Below are 25291 nucleotides of genomic sequence, written 5' to 3' on the forward strand. Positions count from 1 at the left end.
GTTCGGGCATTGAGGTTTTCATTTATATAGTAAGTGGAAAATGAATAGAAATGTTTCAAGTACGTATCTTAAATTATCTTTAATTACTATGGCTCGATTGGTTCGATACACTCGTAATCCAGAGATTCAGTTATCAGTGAAACAATATTGATATTTGTTAAGATCTTATATACCCTACTTACATACATTATATAGATAAGAGGTAGTTTCAGTGACTTAAGAATTTCAAATTGTATTTTTCAATTGTTTTTTAATATAATTAAAATTTCGTGAAAAAAACCACGCAAAGCCGGCATCAAAAGTAACTTAAAGCTAATCCACATAGCATTTTAACTTGGTGGTTTTCCGTTCGGATTTTCCGAGACAGTTGATAACTTAAGCTGCAGCTTAGCCACAGTATTACTTCTATCTCAAATGCAAACAGTAGTATGAAGTTAATAAAATTACGAAAAAAAGCTTAGAAAGCTTAGACTATTTTAAGGACAGACTTGACCTAAGAATACTTTTTGCACGTTACTGGGGGTGCTTTTGTGTCTGTATAGGTCTATTGTCTTTTTTATTATTATTTTCCCGTCCTAAATCAAAATCAAAAAACTAGATGGAAATAATTTCAATTTATTGGGAAACTAATTATATTGTTTTTCACGCTCCAGAGTAGTCAAGAAAACCCTTATGAAGAAAGCATATTAGAAAGTTCAGGAATATATAGATCATAATGTGTGAATGTGTGGGCACTTGTGCCGTTATAAGATGGTGAGATATAAATATTGTGTATCACTAAATTCATTTATATTGAATATATTGTAAGGAAATAAATCTCTATGGTTTAATAATATATACATATATATTTTTTTCTTATTATTATTATGTTTAAAAGTATTGAATTGGAAAAAAGTCGTAGCTTGGAACTATTAAATAATCATAATCATCAGGGTCTTTTTTGGTCCATTTCTGGACGTTAACTATTAAATATAAATCATAAATCTCAAATAAAGTAAGATGCAAACCATTTCAATGCCTACGTTTACGTTTAGGTGATCATAAACGGCGCGTAAAATCTTCAAATTGGGAACCGACTTACGATGTACGTATAGCATATATCATATAGCATTCTGTCCCTTGTGTGTTTACTTTATGCCCTTATAAATTACAAGCTCCGAAACATAAAGGCCGATTTACATTATCTTAGTGTTTAGGAGAGTGCTTTAGGATAGTACTTTAGTTGAAACATGTAAACGCTACTTGCTTTAGTAAACGCTACGCTAAAGAACTTGCCTTTCAAGTTGTACTAAAGCACTCTCCTAAACACTAAGATAATGTAAATCGGCCTTTAATGTTAGTGACCGTAACAATAAAATAGTTACAAATGTTTAATGTTACCCAAAGACATTATCAGATATTTGATTTGTATTACATGTCTAATGTTCATATTTATATTTTGAAATATCCCGAAACGGGATTCAAGGCAATGTTAATGCTGAACTTCAGCCAGTAACAATTAATCTAGAAAACAGACTCGACAATTTTAATTTTATGTAAAGGAAATAGTATAATAATTTCTTGAAAGTTGACATCATTAAAACTCGCGAAAAATTTAATGTGTTAACCTAAAAGCAGAATTGTTTTCTCGGAATCAAACCAAGGAGTTTAAATACATCAATCGCTGGTAAGTAAGCTATTTCTAGTAGTATTAGTGGCTACGTACATTATAGTATTTTAAAACTATGTAAAAATAGTTAGTACCTATATATATAGGTTTAGGAAAGTAATTCAAGTTTCTATTAAAATAAAGCGAGTAATAAACACAAATAACAATTAAACATTAGAGTTTATACAATCTCTTTGCCTTTCCTCAGAAGACTCATCACTTTTATGAACAATGTCATTTTTATTACTTGAATTAAATGTATATCTTGTACTATAAATAAAATAAATCAGTGGCGCTACAACCATTAGGTTTGGGCCTCAGATTTCTGATGATGAGATGATTAGCTTCCAGTACTTAACACACGCCGTCGACTTTTTCGGATAGGCAACCCGGTATCTACGACCGAACCTACGACCTCAGGGATGCCGCACGCTGAAGTCACTACCAATATGTGAAACCAGCTACCCACTGAAGTATATCCGAACCAATTCCACTTAGGATCATTCAAGAAAAGAGTGTCCCTATGATTTAAAGGCCGGAAACGCATTTGCGAGCTTTTGGCAGTGTGAGTGTCCATGGGTCAGATGAGCATCCTGCCCGTTTGCACTGTACTATAAAAAACAACCGCCACCGAACTTAACTAGTGTAATTTTAATTTATACGAATTTTCCTAAAATCTGTCAAAGTTACGTACCTTAAAAAAGTTAATTCATGTCTAAATTTGTTTTAAAATCTGCATTTACATTCGAATCGGTAAAAATATTATAAACTTACTTTCCATGTAGTTGGTATGTAAATTCCACCAGTAAACAATAAATTTTAAGTCACACCAGTATTACATTTTGTCTGTCCTATTAGATATTTATTTATGAACACTTTAGACAACTTCTGAAATGTAACCATAAACTCTGTTGTCGGCTTTTAAATAAATTAAGGTTACCTTCCGAGGGTTAATGAGATTATTCTACCTCGGTGAAGATGTTTTGGTGAGGGTGTATATTTTGCATATCATAATCTACACATTCATAATCTCATCGTGGTCGAGAAATGTTTCAATTTTCTCGAATCTTCGTTGGAATGAAATGTCCAAATAAACTGTCTGATTCTTATAAAGACCTCTTGTTAGTAGAGGTAATATTAAAATGAACTAATAAATAAATAATCAAGCAATTGTTCGCTAAACGTGTTTTTTTTAACTATGACACATTATAGTGCACACAAGTTAACATTCGTTTCCCAATTTAATGGGATGTAGTGATATGTAACAACAAAAGAAAAACATCAACATAACAAGAAAGCTAGTGTGACTCCCGTATGTTGAAACGTACATGTTGTCATACACGAGAAAAAGCATGTTTCTAAATATACATATATATCTATAATCCTTGGTCCTAACTAATAATTAAATAGCGTTTGTCTGCTCTAAAACTGAGACCGCGAGGCTAGAGTCAAAATCAATTGTGGACAAGTGTAAATATATGTTAAGTCACTACAGATTTCCATCAAGAATCCACGGTAATAAGAAATGTTAATGTGTAACACGCCTTAAGCGTTTGTTTAAATAAGTAGGGTCTTCTCACTAGCTACTGTGTACTGACCTACTTTCGCTGACATTTATTCGGAGTCTACAGTTCGTGTCGCACTTTTATTTTGGGACTAAAGTTAGTCTGCGGAAAATGCAGAAAGTTTTATTTGATATATTCCTTACTGTTTTATTAAAGTTACAATGTGTGAATGCGATGATGATTAAAAGCATTTCGAGAATTAGCTTTGAAAATTGTATGTTTCTATCTATATATGTATATAGTAATATCTCTTTTTTATCTTGTTTATCAGATCAGCATCTTCAGCATGATGCAAAGTACGAGTTGATGAATGTCGTATCTGATACAGTAAAATTGTTTTAATAATTCATTAATTATGTACTGGAGGTATATATGGATAGACTTTTATAGAAATAAGACAACAGTGTTAGATTAGCGACTTCAGCGTGCGACTATTATCCCTGAGGTGGTAAGTTCAATTCCCAACTGTGCAACAATGGACTTTCTTCTCGCTCGTACGGTGAAGGAAAACATCGTGAGGAAACCGGTGTGCCTTAGACCCAAAAAGTCGACGGCGTGTGTAAATGAGGCACAGAAATCTGATCATCGACTTGCCTATTAGATTAATAAATGATCATGAAACAGATACAGAAATCTGTGGCAGATGTAAAAAGGTTCTAGCGCCACTGATATATTTATTTTATTTTATAGAAATAATCTTTGATTTCCTTACGATGTTCTCGTTTACCGAACAAGTAAGTGTTAAATGCGCACCTAATAAAATGAACCGGGAGTACACAGACCAAAGGATTTTGGAAAGCACAACTCCAACTTCGCACGCTTTACACGATTAACACTCTCTTTTTACTTCTCTACCGCAACGTATAGACATACGGGTCACTGCAACAGAGACCAGGCCGGTATAAAATCAAAAAGCTTTAAGGCCGACTTACATTATCTTAGTGTTTAGGAGAGTGCTTTAGTACAACTTGAAAGGCAAGTTCTTTAGCGTAGCGTTTACTAAAGCAAGTAGCGTTTACATGTTTCAACTAAAGTACTATCCTAAAGAACTCTCCTAAACACTAAGATAATGTAAATCGGCCTTTAAATAGCCAAGAAATATTTTAGTGTTTCATAATGCGACCTGCAACGGCCGCTCTTGACCTGACATTTACGGCACGTGCACATTACTGCTGAATGCCGAAGCTTTTGTGGGTTTCAACAATATTCAGATCAGGAAAGATTTATGTAAATAAGGTTAGGCCGGGCGGAGCAATCAATAGAAACATTCTAGTTATTCAGCATAGAAATGAGACGAGGATAATATTTTCTTACACTTTTTCTCGGTATGATGGATTTTTTATCACTGACGATAAGGTTTTACAAATTATTGGGAACTATTTAACTTTTGATGTTAACTGTTTGTTAGAGAAAAAAGACAGGCATATTATATATAATTTATAATTAACGGAGAAAAAATATATACTTATGTAAAATTTCATTAGTAAGTATATAAATTATTATACCTACAAGAAATTATTGAAGTCAATCAAAGCCTATTTTTGACCATAGTTTAAATAGCTAGGAATTATTGCGATGTCATATTTGGTAATATGGTTTTAATCTTTATGTTTAAGTTAAATAACCTTCTAAAGAGTGGATCTAATTAAACGCAAATACGTTTTTGACGTACGAAAGTCGTACTTAGCGCCAAACTTTGACTCTATATTATATATATATATATTACCCTCTCAACACGAGCCTAGCAATCATGAATCTGTGTGGGAATCATGCAAATGTGTTAAAAACAGTATCATCGGAGCCAAATTACATTCCATAAAGCATATACAATGTTATTGCAGAGCCAGGAATAACCCTCCATTCGTCCGAAATATATCCCCTTTTCCTTTAAATATTTAATACTCACGCGAGAGTTTCGTACACAATCCTTTGGGAATCTTTCCGTTTTAGAGAAGCGCGTTATAATAATATATATACTAATAAAAACTTTTGAGACTATAACGATAAATATATTTAAAGGCCGTCTATAGAAATGAAAAATTCTTATTCACAGCGATTAATAAGCCGCTTAAGTTCTAATTGAGTGTACGCTCTTCGGTGTATAGCTAGTAGCAACTTTAATTTAAAAAGCTATTGAAGCAAAGTTCCTTGAACTTTTTCTAGAAAAAGAAATAATGAATCGACGTGCAAGGCTTGAGAATTCTTTAATATAATACTTGAGAATGTTATACGTAAAACGATATATAACTATGCAATCGTTCGCTTAATTGTGATTGGATAATACCTCTAGCGTAATCAGAATTGCGATACGATCCGTATTTCCGTTTGAAAAGTATCACAAAATGCGGCATCATCTTTCGTTTTGTTAACCCCAGAAATATTAAGTAAATCAAAATCTATATCGGGTAACGGGTCTATGAATACCGCACAGCAACAAAAATAGCGAAATAATAAAGTATATTTTCCCAAAACCACATTCTATTCATGCCTTTTATTACACGCAACAAAGAAATTTGTTGGATAATGTTAAAAGAACTTCTGACGGCATAAATTTATGTTATCATAAATCTATATAGGTATTCACAATTGCCTTTTTGCAATTCAATTTGCCTGTACATTATTGACTATATCAAAAAGGAATTCTTAACAATAGAATAAATATTTATCATGACCATTTTGCAATATATATACGTCTAGTTAGTTTGTTACTTTTCGACTGAATTATACCATGTGATGGGGAGCCCGATGTAATGTTTGCAGAAGTATGCATATATAAAAAAAGTGACAGTTCTCGTCCGTTCTACGCCTTATCTTAGAACTGTCAGTAAATGTAAATTTGGAACCATACATTTTTAACTGATGTGCATAAGTGTACATTAAGGTACATGAATAAATGATATGATTTCTGAAAGCACTTTTTAGTTATGTAATCTAAGCAACTTTATGTCTTTCGTAATTTAAATTTGTAACCACACATTTTTGACTGATGTACATAAGTGTTAGTACATTAAGTTACATGAATAAATGATATGATTTCTGAAAGTTCTTTTTAGTTATGTAATCTAAGCAACTTTATGTCTTTCGTAATTTAAATTTAGAACCATACATTTTTAACTGATGTGCATAAGTGTACATTAAGGTACATGAATAAATGATATGATATCTGAAAGCTCTTTTTAGCTATGTAATCTAAGTAACTTTATGTCTTTTGTAATTTAGGTTACAACTAGTAAAAGCTTTCATTTTTACCGAAAACTTTAAGCAAGTAATTTTAAATAGCGCACTTGTGAAGGCAAGAGCTTAATTAATCACTGCCGGGATGGTTCTAATGAAATGCAGCATCTTGTACCGGAGTGTACAATATATAACGGGACTGCCTTAGTAAATTAATCATGTGTTATTAAAATTCGTATAACGTATAGGAACGTTCGCTAGTTGGTTTAGCTTTATTACAGAGTCGGGTGATGTGATAATAATAAATATATATTTGTATTATACACCCGTTAAACTAGGACTCTGCGTTGTATAAGCATTGTACAAGTCTTCATACAAACAAAACACTTTTTATAACAGCTTACATCAGATTTGCCTATTCAGGAATGATTAGTAAAATTTTGCTTATAACAGGCTTATACGGTGTGCATAAATCTTTATTAATAAGACAGATAATATTTAAAAGTCAAACCAATTCTAAGATTCTAGTACGGAAATGGAAATAAAAAAGTGATCAGTTCATTACAGGTCAAAAGTTCTCCAACTTTTGTATAACATAGGAGATTTCATTATTCTGGGCACCATTTCTATATTCAAGATATTGTGATAGTAACTGTATGCTACAATTGTACAAATTACCTCGCTACCTGTAGCTTCGTGATCATACATTCCATGTTCCTTGTACGCACACGAATTACCTGCATAATTCGTCAATGTTTCGGGTTTTTCTTTAAAATATTAAGTATTAATTGTCGTTTGTTTAATGTTAAGTTTCAGTTTTCAGTGTGTATTAATGTACTTACTTATGTTTTCTGTTTCATATATATTGTTTATCTATGTAATCGACTTTGGCTTTGTATATCTAAGTGTTTTGTTTTATAATATGTATATTAGCTGTAAGATTACTAATAAATAAACAATTACAATGCGGGATAACGGAACCGGAGAGAAGATTTAATCAAGAATAAAGACACGGTTGTCAATTGTCTCCAGCGCCGATTGTATGTATGATGACAGACTTCTTTTAATATGTTACTATTACCTAGACTCCAGTTTCATTCACAAGCAAGTTAACTATATAGTTCTTATAATAGCCGTAACGCTGATCTCATTTGGATTCACGTTTCAATTAATTTGGGTTGTTTTATTTATTAAAATTAGAGTATTTTTATCTCACATAGTGCGACACAAAAGTTAGTTTAAGGGAAAAGATAAATTTTCAAAAAAAGGGCTGATTATTTAATTAGTTGTGTTAAATATGTATTACCACTACGCATTCGAGGACAAATATTACTTATGACTATTGTTTGGGCTTGATGCAGTAACATCTATTGAAATGTGGCCATATCAGCGCCATCTGTTGTCGATTTATGTAAGTAATGTAACAAACAAAAAATGTATTAAGGGCGTTTTAATTAAATGAAAGATACTCACCTATACTTTGGCTGACCCAAATGCCAAGCATATCCAGCTGGAGGAGCTTATGGTATAGACTGGCACCCCTAGTGTGGTTCATGAATAGGTGGTAGAGAAAGGATCCGCACCATGGAGCCATGGCACCAAGAAGGTGACATAAGGAGAGGAACCAGCCCCAGCCACCTCCTCTACCCCACGGGAGTAAGCCCGGCAGCACCGTCACCATGAACACCAACGATACACCTGAAAGGGTAAAGATTTGTGAAATCAAACAAATATGTAACGTTGTAAGAAAGGTGTGACATTAATAGAGATTCTATGTTCGACTGATTGATTATTATTCTAAAACTTTTTAGATACCATTATATCCAGGGTTTAGAATCCTGTTATAGAACGGCGTATACATCTGAAGGCGGATCAAAAATGTCAGTGTGGGAACCACACATTCATGATTTAAATCTTTATGAATATGACCGTAAACACAAATTTGTGTGTACTAGTTACTACCGGTTTAGATAGTTTTAATACAGGATATATAAATGTCTTAGTATTCATATCCAGGACGCATAGGCGTCATAACCTGCCACTGGATCCGCCTATGTGTACCAGAAATAATTGACAATACCTTGGTTACTAATTTTCATTGGCAGTCAAGTTTCTGATTGTGACAAAGCTTGTACGTTTGATTTTCTTTCCTAATCTTAGTGATAATATTTTTTTATAACAAGCTGTTAAGCATTTACCCCAACACAATGACTAACTTGATGATTGTTAAAAAAACTAACGGCGGTAGTGAGCTCAACGATTTCGTTAGGCGCTTACATAATAATAATAATAAAACCTTTATTCACGACAAATTGGTTGTGACAAAATACATATATCGCTAGTTCCCACACTAGGCAATTCCTGTCTTGTGGGTATTAGCGATATATGAGGTTTGTAAAATTTTGTAAGATAATAATTAGTCAGTGGTATATGGTACATGTTTAAAACAGTTTTTTGAGAAAAATTAGGTTGAGTGTTACAACATACAAATACAAGCCTTTTAAGATATTAAGTATGTGTACATGTGTGAGTGTGTAAACTTATTAAACTTAAATCTAACTCTCTACTAAACGCACTCCGACAAATAAAAACAACAATTTCACGCCAATAAAGGACAAGCACACCCATTAAAAGAACATAAATTTTCAGAATTTCTGTACAAAAGCCAAACGTAAAGCAGGACGTGTAAAGAGATCACGATTGCGTGTCATTTCGCCAATTCGCTGCCCTTATCCTCGAAATGTTCATACAACATAGTAATGGAAAAATTTACTTTAAGTAAGAAATGCTGGTAAGAGCACCTCTCTTACCAGAATTATTTACTGCTACAATTTAATTATTATTTTAGCAAGATGGCATCTCAAACATTGATCATTTGAGTGTTTCCTAATATAATAATCCATCCATAATCCATTCGATTATTTATAACTACTTTCACATTTCATTGGATTTATAAATTAAGATTCTTTATCTAGAGCTGGTACTTTCCTCGCTCAACGAGTATGTATTCCAATACAGCTAGGAAATACTGCCAGCATTAAAGGTCATAGCCACAGGGACCTAACTTTTTAAATGTGTTTTAATTTTCTATTTATCCATCTTTAATTATTATTACTATGAAGGTTAAGTAAATTGTTAATACCGTCTTGGAAATAAACATTTTTAATAATAGATTCTATATTGTAGTATGTTATAAATCGATTAACAAATCATAATTTTAATCAAGAAATTATACGACCAGATTGCAATAGAAGTGTAATTGTTATAATAGTCCAGTTTTGAGGATCTACTTCAACAATTGTTTGTATATTTCGATACAGTTACGTCTGCTCAGGCGTCGAGATCAGCCTTCTGTGCGGACACGTCGACGATTTTTGCCTCTAAATATACCGGTTTACTAACGGCTGAATTAAAATTAAGGCCTTAATAATATTTTTTTATTTCAAACGATTCGTATAATTCATTTTCTTCTTCAACTTTTACTTATTTATTTCTTTACCCTACAATTTTTTTTAAAACGTTAATCTTTCAGCACTATTATGAATAAGACTAGCGGCAGTAGGCTCTCGGTAACTTCCAGTACCGACAGCGATCCCATTCTCACAGTTCGCTGATAGAGAACAATTAAACTTCAACTTAAGATGCCATGTGGAACATGGTGTAATGGTTGCAGCTTCTTACAAACGTTGTGTAAAACAAAAAACTTGCCGATTAAAAAGAGTGGTGGAGAGTTCTTCCAGTTCTTCTCTTCCGTTCTACGTCCTTGATTTGAGAACTGGCAGTAAATGTAAAATTAGAAGCATTTAATGTATATTTCTTTTTTGATAAATGATTTTTGACTTGACTTGAATAATGAGTTTTAGTCCGCGCCTTTCCAAGGTTATGACATTAGCGTTACGGACGTTGAGTCTACGTCGAAGTTGCAAACAAAAATATCGGTAGGGCTGCCGCTTTTAGAGTAAGGCTGCAAAGATTTGAAGTAGTAATAGTGAAGGTTTCAGTTTATAAATAGCAGCTCCATTTTTTTTTTAAAGACAATTCACACCAATTGACCTAGTCCCATGCTAAGCTGGTGAAGCATGTGTTATGGGTACTAGGCAACGGATATACATACATATTATAGATAGATAGACATATAAATACATATTTAAACACCCAAGACCAAAGCACAACACCAAATGCTCATCACATCGATGTTCGTCTCAGCCGGGGATCGAACCCGGGACCCAAGGATTCGCAGTCAGGGGTACTAACCACTAGACCAATGAGTCGTCTTCGAGTCATTGTCAATTACTGAAAAACACGAAAGAAATGAAGAAAAGCTAGTAACGAGACATTGCTGTCTTAAGATAATCGAATATGTCTCTGATTATCTTGAAATATTTAATCATTGCCTAACCAGGGAAAATTAGGGTCGTACACATTAAACATTCACGTGGTTCATACAAGCGACGCACACTAATACATAATTACTAGACATGACACAGTGTAGAGAATATTTGTTATTTTACCTAACATTAGTTAAGTTAGTTAGTTAATACATAATTAGAAGCGTTAATGAAATGTAAACAATCATCGCACACTTGAAGCCAATATGAGTCCTTTAGTATTTACCACACTCATAAATTGTATTTTAACATTTTCGTTTCCTATAATGTCCAATAACATAAGTGTAATTTATATTTATTAACCCATAGATAAGTCAAGTTAGAGTTTTGTTAATCCAGCGTTGAAACTTCACACACTACCCCTAATGTTATCTTAGTTATAAGCTCATGTTTTAATCAATTAAAGCCAGTTGCCAGTTTCAAACAAAGTGTTTTATTTCAACTTACCCATACAACAACCGCCACCGAACTTAACTCGGATAATGCAAATAAATTTCTTTTAAAATTTTCTTTCATTCATCTATGGCGAGGTAATTAAGTAAAAACAAAAAGCGCTCAGTAAAAATCAAATTATTTTCGCTTCATTTAATTCAAGGTTCATTCGAAAATTATTAGGGTTTATTTAAATTAATGAAGTTCTTTAACAAAATATTTGTTCATTACAGAAATACATTCGTGTTAATTACACTTCTTTGCACTCTATAAAAACAAATTACGGGAATAAATCTAAACGCTAAGTGAAACGGGCGGCCTTATCGCTTATAAGCGATCTCATCAAGGCAACTCATAAAAGAGAGAGGAGAGTAATAGTTGAGCTGCTTTGGCGAGAGGCCAGAAGGATTGAGCCCCGAAGGGAGGCCGGGCAATCTCTCGCCAAATCTGTGCTCAGACTTTGCTCTAGTAACCTCCTGTTGTTTCTCCTGTCTTCAGGTCCTCTAGGACCTAAAGGCAGATTTGTATGTATTGTATGTATGTATTTTTCAAAAATCCCTACAGTTCTAGTTTTAGACACGCATATTACGAAAAATGAAGAAATAGAGCTGCATTGACGTCGGAGCTTGATCTTGCTACTCCAACCCTGAGGTCGTACGCTACAACCACGGCGGTGCACCAACTGAATCTTTTCTCGGTGGTGTTCCAAAAATCAGCGTCATTTCGGGACAGAAGGCAGAAGTGGTTTGATTAAGATTATGATTTGTTAATCGATTTATAATATACTACAAAAAGAATATAATTAAAAATCCAATGAAATACGAAACCAACTAGTTATAAAATTGTCGAATGCAAGCTTATTCAAAAGCTCAACGTACGCCGCAATAAATTGCTTTGCGTTTAAAGTTTATAAGTAGAAAATCGTGACCCATATCGTGTTTAAAAAAATACGTGTTTATTCAAACGTATGCACTAGTTTCATCCTGTTAAAGCTGTGTGTTGCCACTCGCTCTCATTATAAGTCACTAGCAAACTCGGCGAACTCCGTTTCGCCACCAGATGGCTGCGTTTTATGTAACATTTCGTTTGGTGACTGGTGATCCCGCTTTTCTGTTGAAAATTTTCCTGAATTTTCTTTGCTATAAACCTCACGGAGACCTTTCCAACGAATGCAAAACCGTGGAAATCGGTTCGTGCGTTCTGGAGTTATAGCGTCAGGAAGGAAAACCCGACTTATTTTTATATAGAAGATAAATCCTCTAGAACCGTAGCAAGGCTTTAAGGGTAAGATTCAGAGTCGAGAATTAGAATGTAAGGCTTCCATTTTTTTAAATATAGGGGCAGTTATACTTTAATTCCTGACTCTGTATCAAGATACAATAAGAAGGGTGAGCCACTAAGCCCAACAACTAGGTAAAGCAGACGCCTTTTTGAGGTTAACAGACAAGTCAACTGTAACGTGGTCTTAATATATGCCGTTTTTGGGCATTATACCAACCACAAATTCATACTGAGCTATAGATTTATCCAGATTCTTCTGTCTTAAGTTCAAATTAGTCATAGCAATACGTCTACTATACTTAGAAAACTGATCTGATAACACACCAGCAAGCAAACATTAAATATCGAAGTAACGCATATAACATTCTCTCAACTCTTTCGTTCTACGCCCTTGATTTGAGAACTGGAGAAACAGTAAATGTAAAATTAGAAGCATAAATATTTATTTCTTTAATGACGAATCACAAGTGTACATTGTGTTACCTACGTGAATAAAAAAAACAAAACAAAAACATCCGAAAGCCTCAGGGTTCAATGTCCAGCAAAATGTTCTTTAAAGTTTGCAATAATTAATGAAACTCTCGAAAATATGTCTACCCAATATGTCTAATGTATTTAAAAACAATTCGTAGTGATTTTCCCTATTATAAATGTAAATAATTTTTGTTTTAAACTTTTATCATACTTTAACGCAACAATTTAGGCTCATTGATTATGATATGATAGTGTATATTACCAAAGTTGCAATTTTGAAACATATTGAAATTTCTAAATCTCTATTCGGCACTACATGATCATTATGCATGTATTTAGCGTGTATACACAGTACTTATTGTGGTTTTATAATTTAAAAATAGAACGTTAATTATAAATTTAAAATACAAACGAAAGAGGATCCAAATAAAGCTAATTCAATATAGCAATTGAAACCGCAGCGCCGATTTCGCTCCAAGCATTATCTCGTTACCCATTTACTCGTTAGGCGTACACAGAACCATTCACCCAATTTTGAAACTGTGCAATGTTAAATTACATAACAGGAATGTTGGGAATTTAATTCAATTCTCACACTTGACTGTCATACTAGTTAATCTGATTCCGAATCTAGTTGGCTGTGTGTAAACCTGAATAAATAAAACAAAATTAAGTTTAATTGAACGTAAAACAATTGTTGGCTGTTCAATTATATAAAACGTATTCATCAATTAATTATTGATTAAACTAAGACCCATTCAATTATTTAAATTTGAATATTGATAACATAAAGCACATACTTTTCATATTCATATCGATATTCATATTTTTTCTTCATATTTATAAAACTAACCTACTTTTAGAAAGCCCAATTCATAGTCTAAAGCTACATACAAATAAATACATCTAACCCGGCCTCACTGACATAGGAATAATCGTCACTCAAAAAGGTCAAAGATTTAACAGTATGCGTAGTAGTCCCCTGAAATTCTGTCCTGCATCCCAAGGTGCTATAGTGACCCCTGGAAAAGGGACCCATAGTAGGATTTGATTAGTAGCATCTTAATATCAAATTTAAATTATATGTGATAATCAGAGGATTTCTCTCAATGATAAATAGTTTATTCAGTAAGCTTATTATTCATGTAATCTGTGGTTACACGAGCAAGTTCTGCATTTGGAGTTATGTCACGTTTCAGCGTAACCAATCAATATCGAACCGAATGTTGCGAATACAGGAACGATATAATTTAGAGTTGGACCCAAACTTAAATAAGTATCTGTTATCCCCAATTGACACATTGCTGGTGCTGCATCATTTGTAATGTTTCTTTATTTTTCAAGTAGGTTATCAGCTTTTTATATATATAGTACTAGCTGATCCGGCAAACGTTTTGCCATGTTTATCATTTATAATAAAAAAGGGGTTGATCGTAGAGGGGTGAAAATTAGGGGTTGTATGTATTTTTGTATGTTGTATCATAAAAAAATAGAAATTAAAAATTTTGTCTAAAAAATAAAAATAATAATTTAGGGGTGGACTACCCCTAACATTTAGGGGGATGAAAAATAGATGTTGGCCGATTCTCATAGATACCGGATAAGCACAAAAAATTTCATCAAAATCGGTCAAGCCGTTTCGGAGGAGTATGGCAACGAAAACTGTGACACGAGAATTTTATATATTAGATATATGATAATAATAGTAAAAAATGCAGACTATTGTATATAAAAGAAATTAAATTTTTCCATAAAAATACAGAAAATACAAAAGTTAGCGGATGGTTTAAGTTAAAATAAATGAGTGGCGCTACAGCCTTTTAGGTCTGGAACTCAGATTTCGGTATCTGTTTCATGATCATTTGTTTTTTTCTAATAGGTGATCAGACTTCAGTGCCCGACACACGCCGTCCACTATTTTGGGTTTAAGTGGGTGGGGCCTGTTGGTGCACAGCCGGGGTTCGAATGAGAGATGAGAGATGCTGAAGGCACTAGGTCAACACTGTATTTAACCCAAACATACTATTTTATATATTCTGTAACGAGATAAAGCCATAACGTAAAATTCTTTGTCATGTTGCATATAATTTCAGTCTATTGAAGAGAGATCAAAGGTTTATACTTGACCCTCTAAAGTGCAAAGTGGGCAAAGTGGAATAACTCGAAACTTTGTCCCTTGTCTTCGCTAAGTAGTAAGTACCGACACGTGGTAGCTTATGTAAATGAAAGAGCCCCAAGCACACTTTAAAGTTTTATTACCTTTTTAAAATATAACCTACTTACACTTAAACTCCGTGGTCTATATAGGTATTTCACACTAATTAGAATAATTCACTTAAAGCAAATGTCATTTTTAAAGAACATAAAAATATAATTTACACTGTTGATATACGTATTAGTTAGATATTTTGAAATAGTGTTACATTTTAAACTTAAAGACCCAAAAATAGTTCTACTTATTTTAAGTTAAAATTTAGTTATACATTAATATTTTTTGTAAGGTTTTAAAAATAATAAATTTTCTTTCTTTTTCAAAACAGTTTACATACTTGGGGTGTTTAAGATATGACTTTTATAGTAGAAATACTGAACATAGCAGGAATATCGAAGAATCCATTTCCGCTTCGGGAACAGAACTCTTAAAATACGGTCATTTCTTTTCACATCTTTGAATGTAGTCTCTCGTGTAATAGTTATTCAAGTGAGGCAGTGAGAAGTGAATTCACTGCATATTCTGAACAAGAGCGCTAGAGCGTTGCTATTTCACAATAAAAGCAAAATAGTGAATGTTCACTATTATTATTTTCGAATTTAACTAGACTTAGCTTTCAAATACCGATATTTTGGTTCAAAATTCACTGCAAGTTCTAGAGCTGACCCTTTCAGCGCAATTATTTTATTTATTTATTTACAAAAATAAATACATTATCCATAGTACTAAACCAAATGTATATTTAAAAAAAATTATATAAAACAATTTATATCTGTAAAAATTTAATAATACTAAGAATTTGAATAAAAAAATCATAAAAGACTGAAGACGTATTTAGCTGAGTCCATTTGAAATAGTGTTAAACGAGTGTTACACAATTATGTAGGTAAATACGTTCAGCTTTCAATAGACAAAGGTAAAATACTTCCGAAACCGTTTAGCTTTTGCAAGCTGTGAAATAAATCTTTTCTATATTACTACTATGCTACCTACGCACTAATAGAAAGAATTATATGCAAATGTTTAAACTGGATTACGCCAGGGGCGCTATAGATTATAACGAAAAAATACTGGGGTAGGTACCTAGCTAGTACCTACCTAGAACACGCGAACGAAGTAACGTACTGTAAATATGAAAAAGAAATCTTACCATAAGTTATAACTCGTCAATAAATAACATTAAAAAAAATATATATATATCAATAAATATAATTAGGTTTTCTACGGGCAAGAATACTGCGGTATGTTAAAGAGATATTTGAGTACAGCGATAAAAAGTCAAAATAAGTAAAATAAAAAATAAGTATTATACTAACGGTAATATTTCCGCTGATATGTTACAGTAGGCTACAAATAATGGATACAGCCTTAACCTAAAACCATGCTTACATAATACATTTGGCGAGGTGCCAATGTTACAGTGTTCATGAAAATTGCCTGTCACCTGTTGTCTTTGTTTAACGCTGTATTATTTATTACGTCGTATTTGTTAGCCTTATTATTAAAAATCAATTTTGTAATATTTGTGAATCACAGTTTAGATTAAAAGGATTTTTGGTTAAAAATATCTTAAAAATTACGGCGACGTGATACACGAACATTTACGCACACAACGTCCACACCCACCCATACACTCACTCAGTTACACTTTCAATCAGTTTCTTATAATAGCATACCTACTAATAATTTTTTCTTCTTTCCTGCAGTTTGGAAGAGTCTGGTCACCCAAATAATAAATTGAAATCTTAAATGACGAATTGTATATTAAAATGCCACGTGTTTTTATTATCGAAAAAATAAATTTAAAAAAAATGTTATAATTTGAGTTAATTTAACGACACTCTTAATATTTTAATGACAATTAAATTCCTTTTTCCCTCCCTCTAAGTCTCGGAAATCTAAAGTTTTAGATTTGTATAAATATGAACAGGGCTTAAAAATTAGTTTTTTCTGTGTAGGCAAGCATCGTCCTTCTGTACCAAATCTGTATTTTGAGTTAGGCATGACGGTTTCATCCACTATATTACGAATAATATGCGGACTTTTTTGGAAACATACACCGACCACACCACATCATACACAACGCAAACCTACATAGGTATAAGATACAAAAACGCACTTTCTTCGCCTAACGCTTTATCCTTCAGGTTTTTTATTCCTTTCATCGTTAAACCACTTTATTAAAAACAAAATTTTCTCTAACGATTCAAAACTTTATACATTCACTAACAATCTTAAACCACATCTTCTCAACCTGTCCTAAGCTGAAACGGAAAATATTGTTATTGTGCAATAGCATAAGTATAAACAGTGAAAGTGTTATGAAATTTTTATGTCAATTACCGTTAACATGGCAAATGGAAGAGACGACACAGGGAATCCTAGTGTGGATGCTAGTGCACTTTTTTTAACCAAACATCTTTTTTATTATGTACAGTTTTTTCTTTCTTTCTGTCACGTTAAGAAAGCTCAATGTTAAAAATCGATAGCCAGGTGTCATAAGAGCTAGTTTATATTATTAGTAATTTGGATAAAATCTCCTCATTTTATATAATTATATTGAGAATTTGAATCGAGAAAATTATGAATAGTTATTGAAATAAAATATTTAGATGACAAAATTATATTTAAGCACATTCTTTGTAAATACATTTAACGACGACAAATACTAGAATTAATAACAGTTATTATTTACTATAACAGCACTTTCAGTAAATACAATTCATCTTCATAAATATTTCTTATGTTTGTCATAGTACGAATTTGTTTACTAAAAATATCTTCCAAGATATGTTTATTGTTAGACGAGCGTATATATCTTGAATAAAAACAATAAAAGCAGTAATAAAACATTTTTTTGTGTTTTTTTAATCTTTTTTTCAATTATACGCGAAAAAATTGAAATAACGGTGGTCTTAATACACTTTGTGTATTTTTTTTACAGATATATAACTCCCAGTAAGGGATCGTTCAAGTATTATGTAAGCAGATTTACTGCAATTTATCCCCCCCCCCCTTCCTCTTGTCAAAGTAAGCAAAACTCCACAAATAATAGTATATAAACGTATTAATTTTTTTGGAGAATCCTCGAAAATGCATTTCTTTTTCAAGCATAGACAATCTTTGGGTAATTAAAATGTGTAAAAAAGTAAATAATTACTTTTGACGTAATCACAAAATAAGAAAATCATACCCTCGCCCCTATAGTGCTTACGTAATACTTGAATGGACAACGTTAATAGGACGAATATTGGGAGATTAATTGCAGCATTCAGTGTCCAAAGGTACAACGAATTTCTTTTTTCTTTCGTTCAAGGCTCAAATTAAAACAGTGGGTTAGTACTACAATGTTTTTGTATATACCAAGCGAAGATTAAGGGTCACTATGAGGCCATCTGTTATCCCTAAGCTGCTGGGGATACTTGGCGAGATGCCAGCGTTCGTTGATTAAAACAAAGTATTTTGTTTTATTAACGTACTAGCTGCCCCCGCGAACTTTGTTTCTCCTTAATGTGATTTTACTTAACCTACCTTTTTAGTACATACCATAATGGAACATTTTACTATGCTACCCCAGAGACTGTTCAGTTTTCTGGAATGAAAACTTTTTAGGGTTTTCACTATTATTATGCACTACGGCGCGTTATGCGTCGTGATACGGTTTGGTATTGTGAAAAGTATTTTGTTAAAAGTACAATTTGTATGGTATTTCGATAAGTTCAGTTGGTTATGGAAAGCTGGGAACCCTGACACACGTATCTTTTACTTAAAAAGAAATCCAAATCTGAAAAAAACTAATGCATGTCTTAATAAACTAGCTAAAATAAGATTATCGATTTTTATATATCTAATCACCGTTTTGAACTTGTTAATTTGGTCATACACGCAACATAATACATTGCGTTGCCAGTAACGAATCTTTAAGTCTTTTATTAAACGAGTAATAACTATATATACTACGAGTAGTAACTATATAATTAATATAGTTAGTACAACGGTATCCCGTTTCTAAGATCTAGGCTTTGGGTCGATACGCCAGCATAGTAGTGAAAATCCATTGCACAGTCGAAGTTGAAAATCTCTGAATACAATATGGAATGTTTGAATTAAATCAATCAATGTCAGTTAAGAGCTCGACGTATTTTTATCTTCGAACTTTATGCCTTAAAGCCGACAAGGGACTCCAACCCACCAAAATCAATCAACCTAATCGCAACTGCCGGAAAAGCCGACGCTTATAAGGGAATTGGGTACTTTTGTCGAAAATCCGTTTATATACGCGTAGAAACACCATGTCAGTTTCATATTATGCGAATATGTAGCCGTATTAGACCGTTTTGTATAGAAATTGGCCAGAGCTTCATAGTCCGTAACCAATTAATCGGAGAACGTGTTACATCGTACCAGCTGGATGGCTGTAGGTTTTGTATTCAATCTATGAGCTCCCGATTTAAATACTTTGCTGCATTAAAGGTTTTGCTAAGCTAAATTTTGGTTTGAATGAAAATTACGGTCCGAGTTGCATTTAAAGTACTATCTTTCATACACGCATAGGAGGCTGATCGCCTATTAGATTGACAAATGATCATGAAACAGATATAGCAACCTGAGGCCCAGACCTAAAAAGGTTGTAGCGCCATCGGTTTTGTTTTTAAATATAAGCAACTAAACTACGTTAATAAATTAATAATCAAACGTAAATATGTATGTATGTAACGTATAATTTACGAAATAACTTTAATTTGCTCGTCGAATCAATATAAATGAACACATTAGATTACAAATTATTAAATTTAGTAAAAAAAATGCTTGTAAATAACCAACCTAATAAACTTTGATATAAATATTGATAAAATCTCAATCATAGGATCATAATAGTATCATTTTATCGATAACAAATTATTTGATGTGTCAGTTTTATCACTGTGATAAAATGGCAGGTATGACACAAGTCTAAAATACAATAGGATATCAAAATTACACACACAAAACTTTATAAACTATTTTCAAAATCATGATTTCAATGCAATTTCATCATCATCATCAATGGCTACACAGCAGCACTACAGCCCCCTAAGGGTCTTAGGAGGAAGTATCTTTCAGTCTATCTCGAGCGTCTTGCGTCCAACTTCGAACACCTATTCTTTCGAGCTCCATCGAACCAACGCAGCCTCGGTCTACCGGGTTTTCTCTTACCCCAGGTTGTGATTTCAGTAAGGACCTTGGGGTTCTGTCATCAGTCGATGTTGGTTACACCGTAATTGCAAACAGAGCCAGAAATTATTGGAAGAATCTTACGATCGAAATAAGGGGAGAAAGCTCGTTCCCTTTGCTAAGAGCCTAATTTAATTCAATTTACGTAGGCTTATATAGAAAAAAGAAAGATGTGGCAAGGTATCTTATAATTAATAAAACGAATTATTAAAAGTTGACGCTTTCCTATGTAATTTTTCAACGCATTACATTCAGTAATGCACTTCACACTTTACTTATGAAGAAAATACTTTTGGTAGATTTTAAATTAATCTCTACTGTACAAACATTACTTGTCCACATCGTATATCTAACTTTAGTACTAACTGATCTGAAGTTATCGTGATTCAAATGCACTTTTTCTTTTTAATGTGATGTGAATGTAACCTTTGGTGACTTTCACCAGTATAATACGCGAAATAGAACTAATTTGAGTGTACGACCAACCAGGCTCCAAAAGATAAACCACTCCTTATATGGAAATTGTATTCGTTTTTACAACCAACTCCCAAGCGAAATTAGAGAATTATCACTAAATAAATTCAAAGCCCTCGTGAAACGGAAATTAATCAATAAAGCTTTTTATAAACTTGAGGAATACTTAAATGATCCTGATCCTTGGGATAGATTTGCTCCAGTTCAAACAATTTGTATGACAATACTTGGCGATTAAAAAGAGTGGCGGAAAGTTTCTTGCCTGTTCTTCTAACCCGCTCTACGCCCTTGACTTGCGAACTGGTAGTAAATGTAAATTTACAATTAATTTAACTTGACAATTCAAAAGTGTACTTGGTTACCCACTTAAATAAAGATATTTTGAGTTTGAGTTTTTTATTATTCCTGTTCACTGATTACATATTTTGCTTTGTATAGTTCCATTATTTTTGCACTTCTTGCGCTTACCTTATCTAATATTTTTTTCTCACAGTGGTTTCTCACAGAGATCGCTCGAAAGCGAAGCCCTCCTTTTCATTTAATTATGTCAATTGTTTTATATTTCTGTACATGCAACCAAGTGTTAATAAATAAATAATCAAGTGGCGCTACAATATGGGCCTTGGCCTCAGATGACATCTATTTCTTTGATAATTTTTGTTATACGAGTATTTCATGCTGGTTTCCTCACTATGTTTGCCAAAAGAACATGTGTTTCATGTCAAAATGTAATCGGCGCACAGCCTTGATTCAAACGCTGGACTTCAGGATGGAGATTCCACGCTTAAGCCACTAAGTCAACGCTGCTCTTAAATAAATTACAAAACTGTTATACCAATAGAGGAAAATCATTACCGCTTGTTAAAAAATACAAAATATGTAAATATTCCGATAACCTTATTAAAGCAAAAAGCCTCCTGTACTCGACATTATGCTAAGTATACTTCTAAGGATTGTCGGAATGTGAAATATGCTGGTTATAGAGAATTCTTTATATTACCTATAACAGGCTATATGTTCCAGGCAATTAACTATGGGTTAAAATATAAAGCGAAAGACGAAACGATAGCGCGTTACGTTTGATTGTGTGGTCAACAATTTCTTTAGTCCTATTATAGAGACGCGATACAAACACTTTAGGCTTTACCTAAATTTATACTTAAATTCCTATGCTCTAAATGACATCTCAACTTAATTTTTTTTGACATTTCTGTTTGAGTTTAATAGTTTTAATAAGAACCTAAGTCACTACCAAAACCAAAAAGTGTCTTTAAACATAGGTCTATTATATAGAGAGTTTGGAAACAATACTATTTTGACAGCATAAATAGTCCAGTCAGTCAAGACAATTAATTCATTATAATTCCAAAAGTTTTCAAATTTTGATGTAAGGTCGGGAGTGGTATTAAAACAAACTATACAATTTTGCAACCTGCTCTGCGGTCCGGAACATTGTTAAAAATGCAATAAATGATAATTTGCTCAGTTCTTGAGACCAAAATTCCAAAAGTTCTGCAAAGTTGGAGTGGTGTTAAATATATTATTTTACATCACGTGTATTTAAGTGTACGGAACATTTTTTGTTATTAAAAATTAATGTTTTTCTTTATTAAACTGAAGGAAAACGTTCCAAAAGTTCTACAAATTTGACAGATATATCGAAAATAAATAAATAACAAAAAATGTTCCGTACACTTAGGTTGGTTGCAAATTTTATACGTGATATGAAATATTATATCGAAAACTTCCCCAAGTTTGCAGAACTTTCGGAATTTTTTTCACGACCATACAGCAAAAATTAATTTAATTGCAATTTTAACAATGTTCCGGACTGCGGACAAGGTTGCAAAATGAGATTTATTGTCGTCCCAATGTACCATTCACTTGACCGAAGTTTGAAAACTTTTGGAATTATTATCAAATTTTCGATTTCGAATGTCTATAATGACTGGTCTAAAAACATAAAATTGGCGATCACATTAATCGTGGCTCCGTAGCACAGTCCCGTAGCAGCGCGATGTAGTACACTGCGGGTAATTTATGACTCATAAATAGCTCATAAATTAAATATAACATTTTATTTTCCTTTAATTTTTGCCATATATGTGATAACTGTACGGACAATAATACCTGTACTAATTTTGGATTAAGCATTTGTTTCATTTATATATTTTTATATGATGACTACGTACTTTGTGACTGACTGATTTTGGGTAGCTAGTTTCTTTCTCTACATACGAGGTTAAAGTAATATAAATAAATTAATACTATCTGGGCGCTTAAAGGTGCGTAAACCTGCTCTTTCAGGAAATAATAATAATAAGTTTTTGCCGTAAACCACTATGTGGAACCAGCTGCCCACTGAAATATTCTGGCAATGTTGGTGTCCATGGGCGGCGGTATAGCTCGTGAGCCTACTGCCCGTTTGCCCCCTGTTACATAAAAAAATATAGTTAAATATCTAGTTTTAGATTTTAATTAAATTATATTGTTTCGTATAAGAAGCAAATTCTAATTATATTTTTATCCGCCCTTTCTGTTTACCCTTCTTTTAGTACCCCAATATTAACGGCACCTGTGATACTTACCTTAGGGCTGAGTCATGTAATTACGAAGCCTAAGAGTAAAATAAAGTAATTTTTGAGGAAACCCTTATATTTGTAGCGATTTTATATGAACCACGGAAAGTTGTATGGCTCTTAGAGAGATTTTAATTAAGTCGTTGCAAAACAAACTTACATCACGCTTTATGTAATACGATTATGTAGCTGAAGCCAGACCGATTGATTTTCATAAGCATTGTAAAAAATATATCTAATATATAAAATTCTCGTGTCACAGTTTTCGTTGCCATACTCCTCCGAAACGGCTTGACCGATTTTGATGAAATTTTTTGTGCTTATCCGGTATCTATGAGAATCGGCCAACATCTATTTTTCATCCCCCTAAATGTTAAGGGTAGACCACCCCTAAATTTTATTTTTTATTTTTTAGACAAAATTTTTAATTTCTATTTTTTTATGATACAACATACAAAAATACATACAACCCCTAATTTTCACCCCTCTACGATCAACCCCAATTTTTTTATTATAAATGATATACATGGCGAAACGACGTTTGCCGGGTCAGCTAGTAAAAGATAAATATGTTTAATAATTAATAAATTACCGTGTGTCAGAATGTTGATTGTCTCATTGTGGAAGTAAAAGAGACTGCGAAGACATCCACCCCAGTCCTGCAGCGGCCGGTAACCGGTCAGCACATATGGGTTAAACTGCAGATGCTTCGGCATATCACGCCAATGGAGCAACTCCACTCCTACCGGCTTATCTTTCACATCTTCCGCTCCACCATTTGCCGCTTCCTGCTCAACAGTATCTAGGGATTTTTTCCTCTTCTTCGGCGCCTTCCCATTCAATTCTTGGATTGACATTTCGTACATTTTTATTAGATTTGTCGTGTTACCTGTGGCCCATGTCGTGGGTTATCACAGAGGGTTAGGCGCGCGGTTGTGAGCGTTACCGCGTGGTGCGTGGCCGCGGGCTGAAACACGCGCGGCGTAGGCTGCTACGGCCGCTCAGCTAAGGGTGGCTAGGCACCCGCAAGATTGGCGCCGTCGCACTCCATACTAACCTAGGGCTATCAAAATAGAGGTTTCAAGAATTATTTCGGCTTTGAAGGAAAATATTACTAAAGAGAACAACTAGAGATTTTAATAGGTAATTATCAAAATTATTTATTTTAATTCAAAATTTCTTAACTGTCATTTAATTATAAAACTGAGGTTTTGCATGTTTTCCCAGCATCAAGCACGATCATGAATAACCCCAGCCATAAATAGGGTAGTGTTTTTTTTAAATATCTGTATCTTTTTAATATCTTTATAATTGTTAAATCTATAAATTAAAAATAAACTTTCCATTTTAGTAGTATTAGGATAGAGTGAGTTATGTGTTTTATGAATACAAAAGTAGTGGTCTTTTTGAGGATTTTGTCAACCCTATTTACACGATTCGCCCCTTCCCCCGTAAATTTGCGCACTGCGCACTATATCAGCTGATTCCCGCCAGGTCCCGCAATTCCTACAATACTCCCTACTATTAAGTTGGCCGAATTGTAACTAGGATAAAGAAAAAGTTTAGTTTAATAGTACTGTAGAGCATTCTGTAACGAGTTACAAGGTCACTTCATACAAGCCGAATTTTCAATTGAATGATATATTATGGTAGCCAATTTTAGTGGTAGTACCACTGTCTAGAAGTTATATTGTTAAAATTATCAAATATCTAAAATTTTTGCATACATGCAACCATAACTGAATGTTTCAATAATACAAAGGTTTTAAGCTGCAATCCGCACTCAGTCCGTCAGTCAGTTCATGTTATCACTTAAATTAATGGAACTGTTTGTAATGTTGGCGGCAATG

General features: G+C 33.2%; 1 protein-coding gene across 1 annotated transcript in view; it reads right to left on the minus strand.

Annotated features, from left to right (window-relative positions):
• LOC125049953 (progestin and adipoQ receptor family member 4) overlaps window positions 1-25232 on the minus strand; it is a 50114-nt gene extending 24882 nt beyond the window's left edge. The window contains exons 1-3 of the mRNA XM_047649509.1: window positions 25169-25232; window positions 24034-24504; window positions 7861-8085 (exon numbers count right to left, since the gene is read on the minus strand). Coding sequence (XP_047505465.1) covers window positions 7861-8085; window positions 24034-24307 — 499 coding nt within the window. The 5' untranslated portion in view covers window positions 24308-24504; window positions 25169-25232. The remainder of the gene's footprint in view (window positions 1-7860; window positions 8086-24033; window positions 24505-25168) is intronic.
• Between the last annotated feature and the right edge of the window lie 59 nt (window positions 25233-25291).

This window comes from Pieris napi, chromosome 5, assembly GCF_905475465.1.
Source record: "Pieris napi chromosome 5, ilPieNapi1.2, whole genome shotgun sequence".
Lineage (NCBI taxonomy): Eukaryota > Metazoa > Arthropoda > Insecta > Lepidoptera > Pieridae > Pieris > Pieris napi.